At 33.0% G+C, this 15517-nt stretch overlaps 1 protein-coding gene across 2 annotated transcripts in view; it reads right to left on the bottom strand.

The window, feature by feature from the left end:
- The window catches only part of LOC115881889, a 55427-nt gene that overhangs the window by 4625 nt on the left and 35285 nt on the right, over positions 1 to 15517 (bottom strand). For both annotated transcript variants that reach the window (XM_030899611.1, XM_030899612.1), the window contains exons 2-8: positions 10006 to 10200; positions 6289 to 6381; positions 6063 to 6234; positions 1795 to 1862; positions 1460 to 1651; positions 573 to 1361; positions 252 to 519 (exon numbers count right to left, since the gene is read on the bottom strand). In XM_030899611.1, coding sequence (XP_030755471.1) covers positions 252 to 519; positions 573 to 1361; positions 1460 to 1651; positions 1795 to 1862; positions 6063 to 6234; positions 6289 to 6381; positions 10006 to 10200 — 1777 coding nt within the window. The remainder of the gene's footprint in view (positions 1 to 251; positions 520 to 572; positions 1362 to 1459; positions 1652 to 1794; positions 1863 to 6062; positions 6235 to 6288; positions 6382 to 10005; positions 10201 to 15517) is intronic.

The following is a 15517-nucleotide window of genomic DNA, read 5'->3' as shown; positions in this document are numbered from 1 at the left end:
TCTAAATGAACGAAATAATCAGGATTTTTCTTAATTATGGGTCTATTGGAATCAATCTCGGCACGTGCATAGAGGTACCCGAATGGAGTACTCAGACGGTCAGACAGCCATTTTAATACAAATTTTGTGAAAGTGAGTCAAATTATTTATTAATTTTTCAACATTTCAAACTACATTTTTTTAGCTGTTAGTAAGAAGTTTCACTTCAAATATGCGCACATAGTGCACACACAATTTTTTTATATACTTACTTTACGTTTGGCAGAGTTGGTTCAGTGTAATCATAGTCTAAATTTTCTTCTTTGGTGTTATTATTTTTGCCCGATATATCTGGGTAACCTAACACGCTGTTCACATTGTTGACGATTGAATAGTTATTTATAATTTCAGCTGTTGGATAAGCCTTATATTCAGTTGTCAAAGGTTCAGATGTGGTTGTAGTTTCAGTCTGACTTTCACTTAAACTTATTTCGTTATCATCGTTTGGTTTTATTGTCGTAGTTACATCGCCCACTGTCTCTGTTAAACATGACGATAAAAGCGGTACTATGAATAATTATTGGTTAACTTACCTGAGTCTAAGACATCTTCAGTATTATCAATACAGTCTGTGGATTTAATTACTGTTCTGACTGTTACTAATTCTGCACTAGTTGTACTATCTACAAAAGTGGTTGTAGTTTCATCATATGCTTCAGTGTTCGTTGTTGTTTCTAAAGAATGTATAGTTGTTGATGTCGTTTCTGTTATTTCAGTTTCAGTTACAGGATCTGTATGCGCAATCTCAATGCTGTTGCCTTCAATTAAATGTAAATCAGTTACATTTAATTGTGTATTATTTTGTAGTTCAGAATTTTTGTCCTCTTCTATTTTATGTACTGTAGTATCTAAAAGTGTGTCGACTATACTAAGAATATTTAGTTTATCCAAATCAAGATAGGAGTTATCATCAACTGAATCTTCTTTATTTTGTATAGATAATGTCGAGGAATCGTTTTGCATTTTGGTGATATCAGTCTTATTTAAACCAAAAGTGGTCTTTCTAGTATCATTCATCTGCTCATCATCTTCAGCAGAGATATCGGAATCACTAGATCTTTCCTTTAGCGGTTTTGCAGTACTACTTAACATCATATTAGAAGTAGAAAAATGTCGTGTTGTTCCGGGACTGCGTTGTGAAATAATTTTCGTTGTAGGATCCAGCCACGAATCTGATAATGCGTAAAGAGGCGCTACCGTAACTACCCCGTTTCGAGTTTGAATCGGTCTTTTTTGTACTTCCTTTCGAAATTTCGAGTACTCTTTGCTTATGGTAGGAAATAGCCCATAGTTTGGTTCAGCTTCTATTTCAAGTGTTCCATCTACAAATTTGAAACATTAGATTTCCCAAAAAAGAAAAAAAAGCATTAATATAGCTAAAAAACAATATAATAAACAACATTCAAATAAACTTACTTACTACAGTTATAGCTGGCTGCACAACATTCACCAGGCCTGATCACAGGAGTACAGCCTAAAAGGGGAGGTGCACAGGAGAGTGGTTCACACCTAAGAATACCTTGTACGCAATAGCAGTTGTCACAAACTGAATGACCTATTCCGATCACTTTGACCCCTTCTGGATAATATAAACCATCTATAAGACAACCACCTGCAAAGCCATTAGAAAATGTAACAATACCTTATTTTTTTGAAATATTTCAGTTAAAACAGAAATAGAAACATTTCTATAGATTTGATAAAGGAGGTATTTAAAATAGAAAATTTGCAGCGGTCTTCAAAAAAATAACATACCTTTATCTGAACCAGTTACTGGTGTAGTGGTTTCTCGTATTTCATCTATTTTCGTGGTACAATTGTATCTGAAATTATAAGAAATATTTAGATTCCTAGAAAATAATAATCTTTATTCATTCATATATTGTTACTTTGTAGAACAATATCCTTACAATATTAATATCTAGATAATGCATTTTTGACCTAAACCAGGCTGATAAAATACAGGGTGTCCAAATATTCCGAGGAAATAGAACGAATATGTATTTTTGGAATCAAAATAAGTCCATTGGACACAATTTACCTATATACAAAAATTCTTCGTTTGTCTGTTACAGGGCATCAAACTTTAAAAATATAAACATATTTTTTTTAGATATTTTAAGAACTGTTATTCCGATTTGAATCAAATTTTATATGTCTATGTTTTGCTAAGTGCTTTAACATTTGACACAAAAATCAAGAAAATGTACAGGAAGGATGAAAACTACCCCACCCCTATATAAATTTTATTATAAATTTTTTCCAACTCTACCGACGACTGAATTTCTTTTTGTAAAATGGCCCTTCTAGTATTTACTGCATTTTTTGTCTCATGTAATAAACGCGAATAAATGATTTGCATAAAATATTTGCGAGGCTGATTTCCATAAAATATTTTTTTCATATCAAGCTATGCTATGTATATATTATATTTGAGAATAACCTTCATAAAAAGCTCAAAAAAATAATAAATTTTAAATTAATTAACGTTCGGGTTAATTTTCAATTGATGCCCTTTAATGGACAAACGAAGCACTTTTGTATAAAGGTAAATAATGTGCAATTAACTTATTTTCATTCCAAAAATACGTAGTAGTTCGATGTCCAGGGAATATTAGGAAACCCTGTAAAAAATATTTCGCTATATACAGGGTTGTTCACCACATACGACACGGAGTATTGTAGCTAAACGATTAGATTTTTACAAATTGTAAGTTTTGGGTTCGTTGAAGGACTATTAGAGCTACAATTTAAAAATATTTTTACAAGATACAGAGTGTCCCAAATAAATAAAAAATATCAAAGTTGTATTTTTTTAAATGGAACTGTATATTATTGCATTTTTAGTTTCTACTTAAACCTTAAGCCTTACCTTTTTTGAAATATTTTCAATTTTGCGAAATTGCAGTATAAATTTTAAGGCTTCATTTCGCCGAGGATATCAAAGTTTTTAATACTAAATATTTACTGAAGTTTATTTATTGATCAGCTATTGTGTTGCAATAATAAAAATTATACTACCTTATACAGAGTGTCTAAAAATTTATTTTAAATAATTACTAGCTTTAAACGGCAATAACTTATTTAATTTAAATAGAACACCCTGTATATTTTATGAGAATCAGATGCACAATTTAATTGTCTATCAAATTGTATTATACCACTTCTTAACTACTTCTTCAAGTTTTCGTAGAAAATGCATTTTCTTATAATTTAGACCTCATTTATTAATATACCCATGGAAAATTGACATTTTAGATTGTTTTTAAAACAACAAATGTACAAAATGTACAGGCTAGTAATATTATTGTTTTTAGTAAAACGATAATATTACTACCCCATTTGTATGCAAAAAGAAAACTATTTAAATCTTTATAAAAGAGTATACCATTGACAAATATACCACCAGTATTTCTGCCCAAATACTAATTAACTACATGCTTAATTGTGTTCGTTAATAAATTATTCTAAATAAATGTGGATTTGAATCAGAAATCAATATAATAATAAGTTATGAAAATGAACGTCTCTGTTGTTATAAATAAGCATTTGTCAAAAAATTAAATATCATTTTTAAGGTGTTACTTTTTACCACACTGTCTAATACACATACATAATTCAGTTTTTTAGTTTTTGGAGCAATTATTATTAATCAACACAAACAGTCAATTAATGTAGTTTGAATACTGGAATCATATTAATTTGTCCCCTTTAACAAATATTTAAACCAAACCAAACCAAACAGGTTTTTTTTATTTTTTAATGAAATAAACAAACTATATCGACAATATTAGTATTTGTACTCTTTAAAAATTTGGTACATCTTTAAAAATAATCTAAAATGTCAGTATTCCATGGGTATATTGATAAATGAGTTCTAAATTACAAGAAAATACATTTTCTACGAAAACTTGAAGAGATAGGTAAAAAATGGTATAATACAATTTGATAGACAATTAAATTATGCATCTGATTCTCACAAAATATACAGGGTGTTCCATTTAAATTATACAAGTTATTGCCATTTAAAGCTAGTAATTATTTAAAATAAATTTTTAGACACTCTGTATAAGGTAGTAAAGTTTTTATTATTGCAACACAATAACTGATCAATAAATAAACGTCAGTAAATATTTAGTATTAAAAACTTTGATACTCTCGGAGAAATGAAGCCTTAAAATTTATAATGCAATTTCACAAAATTGAAAATATTTCAAAAACGGTAAGGTTTAAGTGTAATAAACCTTAATCAAATTTACCTTTATTTTAATCGTAAAAACTAAAAATGTAATAATATATAGGGTGTTCCATTTAGAAAAATACAACTTTGTAATTTTTTATTTATTTGGGACACTCTGTATCTTGTAAAAATATTTTTAAATTGTAGCTCTAATAGTCCTTCAACGAACCCAAAATTTACAATTTGTAAAAATCTAGTCGTTTAGCTACAATACTCCGTGTCGTATGTGGTGAACAACCCTGTATACAGGGTGGTCCGAACTGTATTCCGAAAACTTCGGTAGCATATTCTGCAGATAAAAAGAAGTAAAAAACTTCTTATAAATATATGTCCTAAAATGCTTAGTTTCGGAGATACAGGGTGTAGAAATTTCATTTGTATCTCGATTTTTTTCAAATAATTTCTGAAGTAACGTCAATATTTGGATGAAAATTGGTGTCTGGCAATTTTTTGACATGAGAAATTTGATTTTGATGTCACTATGACTACTATTCGTAGAGAGCGCCACCTACATGTGTTTTAACTGTTTTGAAGAGTAATAACTTTTTGTCCGTACCTGTATAGAACTACTGAGTGAAAAAATATACATTTTCGTAATTTTTTAAGAAAAAAATGTCTATTGGTAAAAGTCGTTACGAGCAACCGTTCTCAAGATATTTAGAATGGAAATGGTCAATACATGTTATTATTGACAAAAAATAAACATGTTGAGTAGATAGTTATTTGACTGAAATGATAAATTTGGGAAATTTTTATTTTTATAAAGTAATCATAAAATTTTCTTCAAAAAAATGATTGATGATGATTTGGCACAAAAACATTCCAAATTTATGATTTCAGTCTATTAACTATTTAGTCAACATGTTTGGTTTATGTCAATGATGACAGGTATTGATAATTTCAATTTCAAATATCCCGAGAAATATTACTTGTAGCGATTTTTATTAAGAGACCTTTTTTACGTAAAAAACGTAGTAAATGTATATTTTTTTACTTAGTAATTTTATACAGGTACGGACGAAAAGTTATTACTCTTCAAACCAGTTAAAAATATGTAGGTGGCGCCCTCTACAAGCAGGAGTTATATTGACATCAAAATCAAATTTTTCATATCAAGAAACTCCCAGACACCAAATTTCATCCAAATATTGACGTTACTTCAGAAAATATTTGGAAAAAATCGAAATAAAAATGAAACTTCTACACCCTGTATCTCCAAAACTAAGCATTTTAAGACATACATTTATACGAACTTTTTTACTTATTTCTATCTGCAGAATATGCTGCTGAAGTTTCCGGAATACAGTTCGGATCACCCTGTATATTATATTCGCTAAAATATAAAACTTTACTGAACAATGAGCATTATACTGCGATTGCCATTCAGTATATCTATGACTCAGACCATAGAAAAATGTAGGCATTTGAGGACTACCACAGAATCCATAGGATAAACTGGATAGTCAGAATTAGCAACGCGAATTGTAGTGAGCGGGATAGGGCAAATAATTTTTCTTGATAATTAAATGGAGAAAATATCGTATACTCCAAATACGAACCATTGCAGATCATAATACAGAGATTAATTGATAAATTGAAAATAAAAGAAAATTTATAAAGAAAAATCCTGGCTAAAATGCATTTGAGAATGGACGCATAAGAAAACTGATGTATTTCAGTTAATAAAAGAAACAAAAATAAAGATCTTACTAAAGGGCTGTAAATTGTAAGACAGTTATGACGGCATTCTTGGTAGTATTCATTAAAATATCTTCTGATTTACCTGACAGGGCAGCAGCTTGTATCTTCATATTCCGGTACGCAGCCTTTCATTTGCATTAAACACTTTGGTTTAACACATATTTGTTTGCCAGCTAAACAGTAACAATATTCACACAGCGAGCTGGAATGCATAGCAGAGCCTGGCGCGTAGATGCTTCCGTCAGATATACAGCCTGAAAATATATCAAATAAGAAAATTCATTATACCTAATTATATTCACTTTTACCATTCCCGTAAGATGGGGTTTCTTCAGGAAATAGCTCTAGAGGGTGTTCTGGTTCCGATCTGCTTTCCAGACTATTTCCTCCATCATAAAAATCTAAGGAATTATCTTGTTCATATTTATAATTCTAAATATTTTTAATATAGAAGGGTAGTTTGTAGTTTGAAAGTTTTCGACCTCACCAAGTATACAACATCCATTCAATAACATTTACACAATTTGTGTTCGCACAAGCAACAGTTATCTTATACGATATCCAAGCAGCTTTAAGAGCGATCAACTCAGTAACTATACTACTATACTATACTAATTCGAAGTTGGCCAAAGAATGCCTAGAGAAGCTGAACAAATTAGGCAAAAAAAATAAAGTTCTCCTACTCTTGATGACAGCCCACTAAGGGACATAGGTAATGAAAAAGCAAACGATCTAGCTAGGAAAGGAGTGAACACTCCACTAACTGGACCAGAATCGCTCTCCTTAAGTGAAAACCAACTTGAAGCAACAAACTCAAGAACTTGGAAGACTCTATCCGTAACCTGGAATGAAAATCCTACAATGGTCTAGGACACTCGAAAAAATTCCTCAGGACTTGATCCTTTGTTGATTTAAGTAAAAATAGTCTTCGGATTGTGACGGTCGTTTTAAAAGAACACTTTTTCCAGTGGCGGACTAAGTCTGTCGGGAGCCCGGGGCGGTGAAGCTAAATGTGGCCCCCAGTCTGTTCAGATAATGATATACTTCTAATACACATTTTGTAAAAATTGAATGACGTATGTATAATTGTTGACAAAAGTCAAATATTTATGGCTGAGCCTGCATTAGAAGTTTCTAGAGAACTACAATATCTACATCCGAGATTTTTTGCATATCATTGTTTCGCAACGAGATCTATCGATTAAAAATATTTTCAATATGGCGGCACTTCCGGAAGTACCGGAAGTTGACAGCAACTTTCTTATTTTAAATGGGTGTCCCAATTTTTTATTACATATTTAAATTCTCTAAAAAAATGGAAAAAAAATTGTTTGACTGTTTGACACTTAATGTCACAGGAAGCTAGATAAAATCAAGGAAAATTTACGTTTTTTAACTTCAAACTAAAACTTAAATAACTTAAAAACGATTTATTTTAGGTTGTAAGGAATATGTATATAGTGAAAACGTAATGAATTGAAAAACCTTTTCACTAGTGAAATAAAAAAAGTGGGTTTCCATTTGAAAAAAAATATTTATGATAATTTTTTAATCGCTCAATTCCATGACTACTACCGCCATTATTATATGACATTTGAACAATTTAATTTTTGAAATAGATAGCCACATGTCTTTTCTCTATGTCACAGTGTCTGTGATAATCACTAAATTTGACTTTTAGTCTGTACAAATTTTTTTGACAGGTAGTTTTTTTCGTCCAAAAATTTTAAATATTTTTTTCTCAAAAATGGTTAATGTTAGATATACCACGGTTATGTATGTATATCCCCGATGGAATGTTCGCATGTATTTAATGGCAACTTATGATGACAAAGTGATGAAAATACCGGCTCCACATATGTGCCGCGTTACTTTTGCGACCGTTCCAGGAAAATACCGCGACAAAATATCGCGATTTTGTAAGTCCTCCAAGATCCGAGGGGCCCTTCGCTGTCTCAGGTCCGTGGCTCCCGATATACTAAAGACGGCACTGCTCATCATCGGTAAAGGAGCTAGAACACAAGTTATGCTGTGCATTGGTTGTAATTTAAAATGTTTATTCAGTAAAAATAAATAATGAAAGCCTTAAAAAATAACTTAAAAGCTAAAATAAATAAATCCAGTCCCAAAATATATAAAAAATAATAATTAGTCGATATTTTGAGCAAAGAAAATTACCCTTTGATTTAATTTCCTAAATAGAAAATACTATTGACAATTACTGGGGCCTGATAATTGATAATTAAGTAAATATCTGCTTCAATTTATACTCTTTATAGTTTGCGTATACGCGTGGTTTGCATACTCCACCTACAAACTGCTTCATAACTACTCAACATATATTAGCCTTGTTTGCCAGTTGAATAAAAAACTATTTATTAGGATTCGGAGGCCTCCTAAAAGACGGGGCCGGACTTTTTCCTCAATGTACACTTCAGTAGATTAAAGCTAAGAATCAACGGCGAATGCAGATTCTGTGGAGAAAATGGGAAACACCAGAACACCTCATCACTGAGTGCGCTGAGACAACCATTCGAGCCATAAACTTTGGTACCTACGACTGATATTGGAGATGGAGAACTAAGCTCTGTACAACCTTCTCAGATACTGGCTTTTGTCAAAGCCGTAGGACTGTAGGGTGAGTTATGACTCAAGAAAGGGGACACAATTGATCTATAAGATCGCGGTGATTAATTTCCTTCCTCTCATACAATCTACAATCTTGTGATATACATCTTTCGCAAGATTTCAACTATTTTCCATATTTAGTTCAAAATAAAAAAAAAAATGAGTATGAAACTGAAAGGCAATGCACCTATGCAAATCACAGTGTTATATATAAGAATTTTGCATCATTTATAACCTTCTAACTAATATAGACACCTGATTTTAAAGGTGGTTGTAGGCAGTTTGGCGCATGAAAAACGTTCGGGACGCAGTGCCGGTATTACAAGGGTGCTATTTGGTGCTATAGCACCGGGCGGCAAATCTTAGGAGGGCGGTGTCACGTTGAGAAAACTGTGGTAATAATGAATTATGTTAGTATGTATTTACTTAATTTTTCTTCGAAATAACAAAACATATTTAAAATATGGCGCCAAATTCTTAACCAATAAAAGTTTGCCTTAATCCTTGATCCTGTCATGAGTGTCATGTCTTCTTTTAAAATACCTCTGGCTTCTGGCTAAGTCGTAAACTTATAATCTAAGCGTATAATATAAAAATATAGACTTTAGACACACCTGTTGTATTAAAAAAAAATTACGGGGGACGTACAAAAACTGCAGATACGGATAATAGTATTGCCCAAATTCACCAACTGGTCTTAGACAGTCGTGAAATTAAAGTATGAGAATCACCACAAGCTATTAGCATATCCAGGAAACGTGTTTTTTACGTACTCAATCACGATTTGAGCATTAGGAATCTGTTTGAACGTTAGGTGTTGCGTTTTCCCACTCTGAACGTACTCGAATGGTAAGTTTCATCGGTCTGTTTCTATTTATTTGGTCGGTAGAAGTCGAAGTTTTGACGCCTATTAGTTACTGTAGACTTTGCGGATACATTATTATAAATTCGAAATAAAAATGCAATCATAACAGTGAACTGCTATGGGGGAACTAGAGTGCAAAGAAAGCAAACTCATATTTGTTTTCGACTGAACATGTTTGTGTTGGGGAGTGATTAAGATACCACTGGCTATTAATAAGATCTCTACGAAAAAAGAAATATTACCAAGGCAATGCGTTATGTAATCTCTGAGGTTGTCATGGAAAAAAATCTCAAGTTATAGCTTGAACTGCTAGACTTATCATTTTTTCCGTAATAGACAGATTTAGATTCCAGCGACATTTATTTAATTCCAAAGTATTCGGGTTACAAATATTTTATTCAAAAGACTTTTTGGAGACAAATATGCTAATTAATATTTGGATAGGTTTATGAGGTAGGAGCATATTGTTTTCAGAAAGATAAAAATTGTATAATTGTGAGGTCGAAAACTACCTGCCTATATTCTTACATACCTGAACATATTAATTCTTGGCAACAGGTTCTATGTCTATGGAGCAGGATGCATCCTGGTGGGGGAGGATCAGGTAACTTAGGACATACACGTAAATAACACAGAAGAATATTTCTGGTACAGGTACAGTTCAGACATGGTTCACTTGTTGCAACTTCTGATCCTTCCAAATGTCTTTGATTGTCGTACCAGCAATCTGGAAAATTCTGGAAATTTTTATCGTGTCATATTTATTAGAGAATCAAGTTTAATATATAAATCTAGAGACTAGGTCATTATTTTATACCCATCATGTAAAATTATATTTCATATAAAACCCAGTTAATATAATCGATTATAGGTGTTTTTATAAGAATGAACTATTCCGAAATAGTTTTTACGGAATAAAAGAGTTGGTACGTCAGAATTTAATAGTCGGTTTTGTTTAAAGGTTATTAACATGAATGTTCAGAGGTATTTACCGTTACCCCTTAAACTCTTATTGGCTTTGGATAGTTTTAGGTATATCTCCGCTCATGTTGAATTTGATACCAATTGGTTTTTGCAATATAAAATGGATATAGTAAAGTGCTTTAATTGCGTGCGGCGATATCTCCCGAATATATACCAAAATTTTAGGTATAGGGATATGTCTAGTTACAACGTAACGAATTGGAAAACCTTTTCACTAGTGAAATAAAAAAAAAGTGGGTTTCCATTTGAAAAAAATTTATTTATGATAATTTTTTAATCGCTCAATTCCATGACAGCTACCGCCATTATAATATGACATTTGAACAATTTAATTTTTGAACATAGATAAAAGAAAATAATCTTCGTTTTTGAAATAGATGGCCCCATGTCTTTTCTTTATGTCACAGGGGCTGTGATAATCACTAAATTTGACTTTTAGGCTGTACAATTTTTTTTGCCAGGTAGTTTTTTTCGTCTAAAAATTTTAAATATTTTTTTTTAAATGCTGCTAGGGAAATACCGCGACAAAATATCGCAATTTTGTAAGTCCTCCAAGATCCGAGGGGTCCCTTCGCTGTCTTAGGCCCGTGGCCCCCGTTATACTAAAGACTTCACTGCTCATCATCAGTAAGGAAGCTAGAATACAAGTTATGCTGTGCATTGGTTGTAATTTAAAATGTTTATTCAGTAAAAATAAATAATGAAACCATTGAAAAATAACTTAAAGCTAAAATAAATAAATTCAGTCTCAAAATATATAAAAAATAATAATTATTCGATATTTTAAACAAAGAAAATTAGTCATTGATTAAATTTCCTAAATAGAAAATGCCATTGACAATTACTGGGGCCTGATAATTAATAATTAAGTAAATATCTCCTTCCATTTATATTGTTTACAGTTGGCATATATGTATGGTTGGCATACTCCACCTACAAACTGCTTTATAACTACTGAACACATATTGGCCTTGTTTGCCAGTTACAATAAAAAATTACTTATTAAGATTCGGAGGCCCCCTAAAAGAGGAGGCCCGGGAGGGACCGCCCCTTCCGCCCCCCCCCTAGTCCGCCACTGCCAAGCGCATAAAATATAGCGTAGGATCCTGTAGGATTAAGTGGTTATGTAATAAACACTTCGCATTTTTCTCTCTGCGCATGCAAATACCGGCACCATGAGCCTCTGTTACGGACAATGTATACTGCGTGTGTTCAGATGTAAGAACTATCATTTTCTTACTTCAAATATTCATTAAACCTTTTCTTGATATTTCTGATCTTCATTGTGTTTTTCCATGTCGGTGCAGAATACAGGGTGTTTCAAAAAACGTGTGCCATCTGCTCTCGTGAGGAGATTTCTCACGTAATCTGTGGGTACGATTCTGCTTTGTTTCGTAGTTACAGTAGGTTAAAGTCTTCATTTTTTTTCGATTTATTATAAGTTTTTACCTTTTTTTCGATTTATTATAAATGTTTGGGCTACTAATTTGGAGGGTAACAGTTTCTATTAGTGCTACATATATTTTAATGCTAAAAAAGTGTCGACCGGTTCACCAGGGACGTGCATATGTGTTATCACTTATAATATCACAAGAGCTTAAATTATTTTCGGAAATTTTTTTGAGGGCACGAATATTTTGAAAATTATCCCGAGTCGAAGACGAGGGATAATTTTCCTAAAATATTCGTGCCCGAAAGAAAATTTCCAGGAATAATTTAAGCTTGCGTGGTATTCGGTAAGAAAATTTCACACCTAAATTTGAAAAAAATATATTAATCCAACATGACATTTTAAAATAATTTCAATTTGTTAAGTTGGCCAAGGTATTGATGTTTTTGACATATTATGTGTTTTGTCATTTTTGTTTGCGATTCTGTCATTAAGCTATTACTAGTTTTAAAACGTCTGTACGTAGAGTAAGAAGTGTATAGCGAAATGTCGCGATTTGGAAAAGTAAACCAACAAGTCATTAAAGAAGAAATTGAAAATATAAAACCAGGTAACACCCGAAAATCAAAATCAAGTGTATATCCATCATATTTCGTTAAATAGAAAAATACCAGCTTTAGTTAAATAAAGGCGGCAGAACTATATTTTTTAGAACATGGCAATTTCGAAGAAATTCATATGTAGGTATATCTAACATATTTCCTTAAATAAAAAATATTACCAACCTTAGTTACATCAAATGCTAAAACTCAAATGGGTAATATTTCAATATATAGACATTGTAGTTCATTCACATTATGATTGTAGATCTTATGTTTACCTTTTCAACTGTCAAAAAATTTCCACTAAAGTTTCGTGGCGCCTCGAAAAAATTCCCGAAAATTTTTCAGTTGCCATGGTAACTAGTCAACATTAAAGCATGTTATTGGTTGAAAAGTAGAGGTGTGAAATTTTCACTAGAATATTTTTCTAAAAAAAAAATGTGCGCCACTGACTTTTTTCTTCCTAATAGTAAATTTGTGTAGGCAATTTAACGCCGATTAAAACATTTTTGTAGCATTAAAATATGTAGTACTCATGGAAATTTTTACCCTCCAAATTTCATTCGAATCCCTAAAAAAAATCCCAAACCAAACCAAATTTCATTCGAATCGCACTTGGCAGAAAATTATAATAAATCGATAAAAGATGAAGATTTTAACTTACTGTAGCTACGAAATAAAGCAGAATCGGACCTACGTTAATATGAAAAAAAAATCTTCTTTTTACGACAGGAATCTTTCCACGAGAAATGGCACATGTTTCTTGATACAACCTGTATGTTAATAATATAGAGCGCTATATACTTTTTAGGAGGCGCTGCGAGAACTATGTCCCATTTACTGGACTTTGATAAATATTTCCGATGTCTTTTCGCTGACTAATAATAATATTAATAAAATTGTTCTTAGCAACTCTAACGGTCACTGCAAGCATTGTAGATGGGAGGAGGTTCCTTAATAAATAACTGGTCCTTCTAAAACACCCAATATTACTTGTTGGATCCAAGCACCATATTCAAGTACACTGTCTTAAACCACAGATTAAACGAAGCCAGTGTAGATGTAGATAGAGATGGTATGGGAGGTGGGAAGTTAATCCGCGACCTTATAAATCTATTGTGTTTCTCTTTCTTGAATTATTACTCATCATAAAATCTCATTCACATCTTTCAGAAGAGTCTAAATTGAAAAAGTTTGAAAAATAAAAAATTAGAGATCACAGAAACGAGTTATAATTCATCATATTATAATCTCAGGTCTTTGACAAAAGCGAACATCTGAGACGGTTTTACAGAGGCTAGTGCTCCATCTGCGATATCAGTGGTACCAAAGGTTATATATAGCACGAATTATTGTCGTCTCGACGCAGTCAGTGATGAAGCGTTCTGGTGTTTTCCCATTTTCCCCACATAATCTGCATTCGTCCTTGTTTCGTAGCTTACTTAGCTTAGCCTATATATACTCTTAGCCTATATCTACTAGGATGTTCATTGAGGAGACAGTGTCTTGTTAAGAACCCCGTGACAAACAGAATATTGTTATTCTTTAAATCAAGGAAAATTTTTTATTTTTCTCGGTCGCAAGTTCTGAGTAATTTCTCGAGGGTTTAGACCATTGGAGGATACCCATTCCAGGTTACAGATGATCCAGGTTCGTGAGGTTCACTTTAAGTTGGTTTCCATTTAGGAAGCGAAACAGTTCTGGTCCAGTTAGTGGAGTGTTCGCTCCTTTTCTAGCTACATCGTTTTCTTTTTCATTACTTTCTCTCCCTCTGTGGGCTGGCATCCCACCATAGTATGAGGACTTTATTTTCTTTGTCTAATTTGTACAGCTTCTCTAGGCATTCTTTGACCAACTTCAAATTGATAGTGACTGCGTTGATCGCTCTTAAACTAAAAAAAAAGAACATAACTATCGGATAAGATGGCTCTTTCTTGTTTCCGATAATTCCTATCATTATTCCTATAAGTTGTATTCAACTTACAATAGCATAGCTTTCTGCCAAAAGTATGTTGGATTCAAGAACCATTTTCCAGTATACTGTGTTAAACCATAGGCTAAACGAAACCAGTGTAACCAGATATAGCAACCTTGCAGCGTCTGAATAATGGCCAAAAAGTATCTATCGAAGAGGCCTTTGTCCAGGTACAGATAGGTCAGTAGAGGGCAAAAAGAAGTCCAGTAAATTACTTTCTTTCAATTTTTCTTACAACTCCCGTCGCACCTCTGATATATTTGCTGTTACGATCATTACTAGGTCGACTACAAGGTAGAACTCTAAGCGTGGGCGTCAACTCTCTTTCTTAAGACGTTATCTAGATTGTTAAAGCCTTAGTTAATATTAATAGTCTTGTCTCCTGTTCGTCCGAACAATGTTTTTGTATTTAGAGAAGGCGGAGACCGCCCTGTAGCGGCCGTCGGTACTGGTCGTACCGAGGGCGAGAACGTACATTCGCGCGCGATGCGGACAGTGAAGATAAACAGCGGGTCGCCGATAAATCGAAGATACGATCGGCAGAAGAAATTATAGCCGCGCCGAGACGAGCCTGGGAACGAGCCTCCGCAGCAGCGGCCGTGCGAAGAGCTCGCCGTTTGCGATTTCGAGAGCAAAAACTGGCTAAAATATTAGCTTTGCGTACGCTCTTAAGTGGCTGTTTGGACAGAGCGGTCCGTGGGATCGCCGAGTCGTCCGCTTCCACCGCCTCTCGATGGACTCGCCTCTCGACTCTTATTTTGGGAAGGATTTGATTTCGTATTTAATTGATTTACGAAATGCTTAATTTTCAAGGGACGATTCATTCCATAAACGTGTGGAAATATACTCGTATTAAGATACTTAACCTCAGAGTTAACTGTTGATGGCTGTTTTCTGAAAATATTTGTTTTTATTAAGTGGGCTAAAATGGATTCAGACATTACGTGTTGTGAATGTACCCTTAAGGGTACACTCACACGGACGACTTTACAGCGACTTTTGAAACCCAAAAATGTGGTGGTCTTTGTAGAGTAACGATTTTAAATGTGAAGTGCTCACACGTAATCTTGTGAAGTGCTCACACGGGCGACCA

Source organism: Sitophilus oryzae, unplaced genomic scaffold (assembly GCF_002938485.1).
Source record: "Sitophilus oryzae breed Bouriz unplaced genomic scaffold, Soryzae_2.0 scaffold_1744_pilon_pilon, whole genome shotgun sequence".
In the NCBI taxonomy this organism is placed as follows: Eukaryota; Metazoa; Arthropoda; class Insecta; order Coleoptera; family Curculionidae; genus Sitophilus; species Sitophilus oryzae.
Note: the sequence above shows the minus strand (reverse complement) of the source record. Positions and strands in the feature narration are given on the sequence as shown.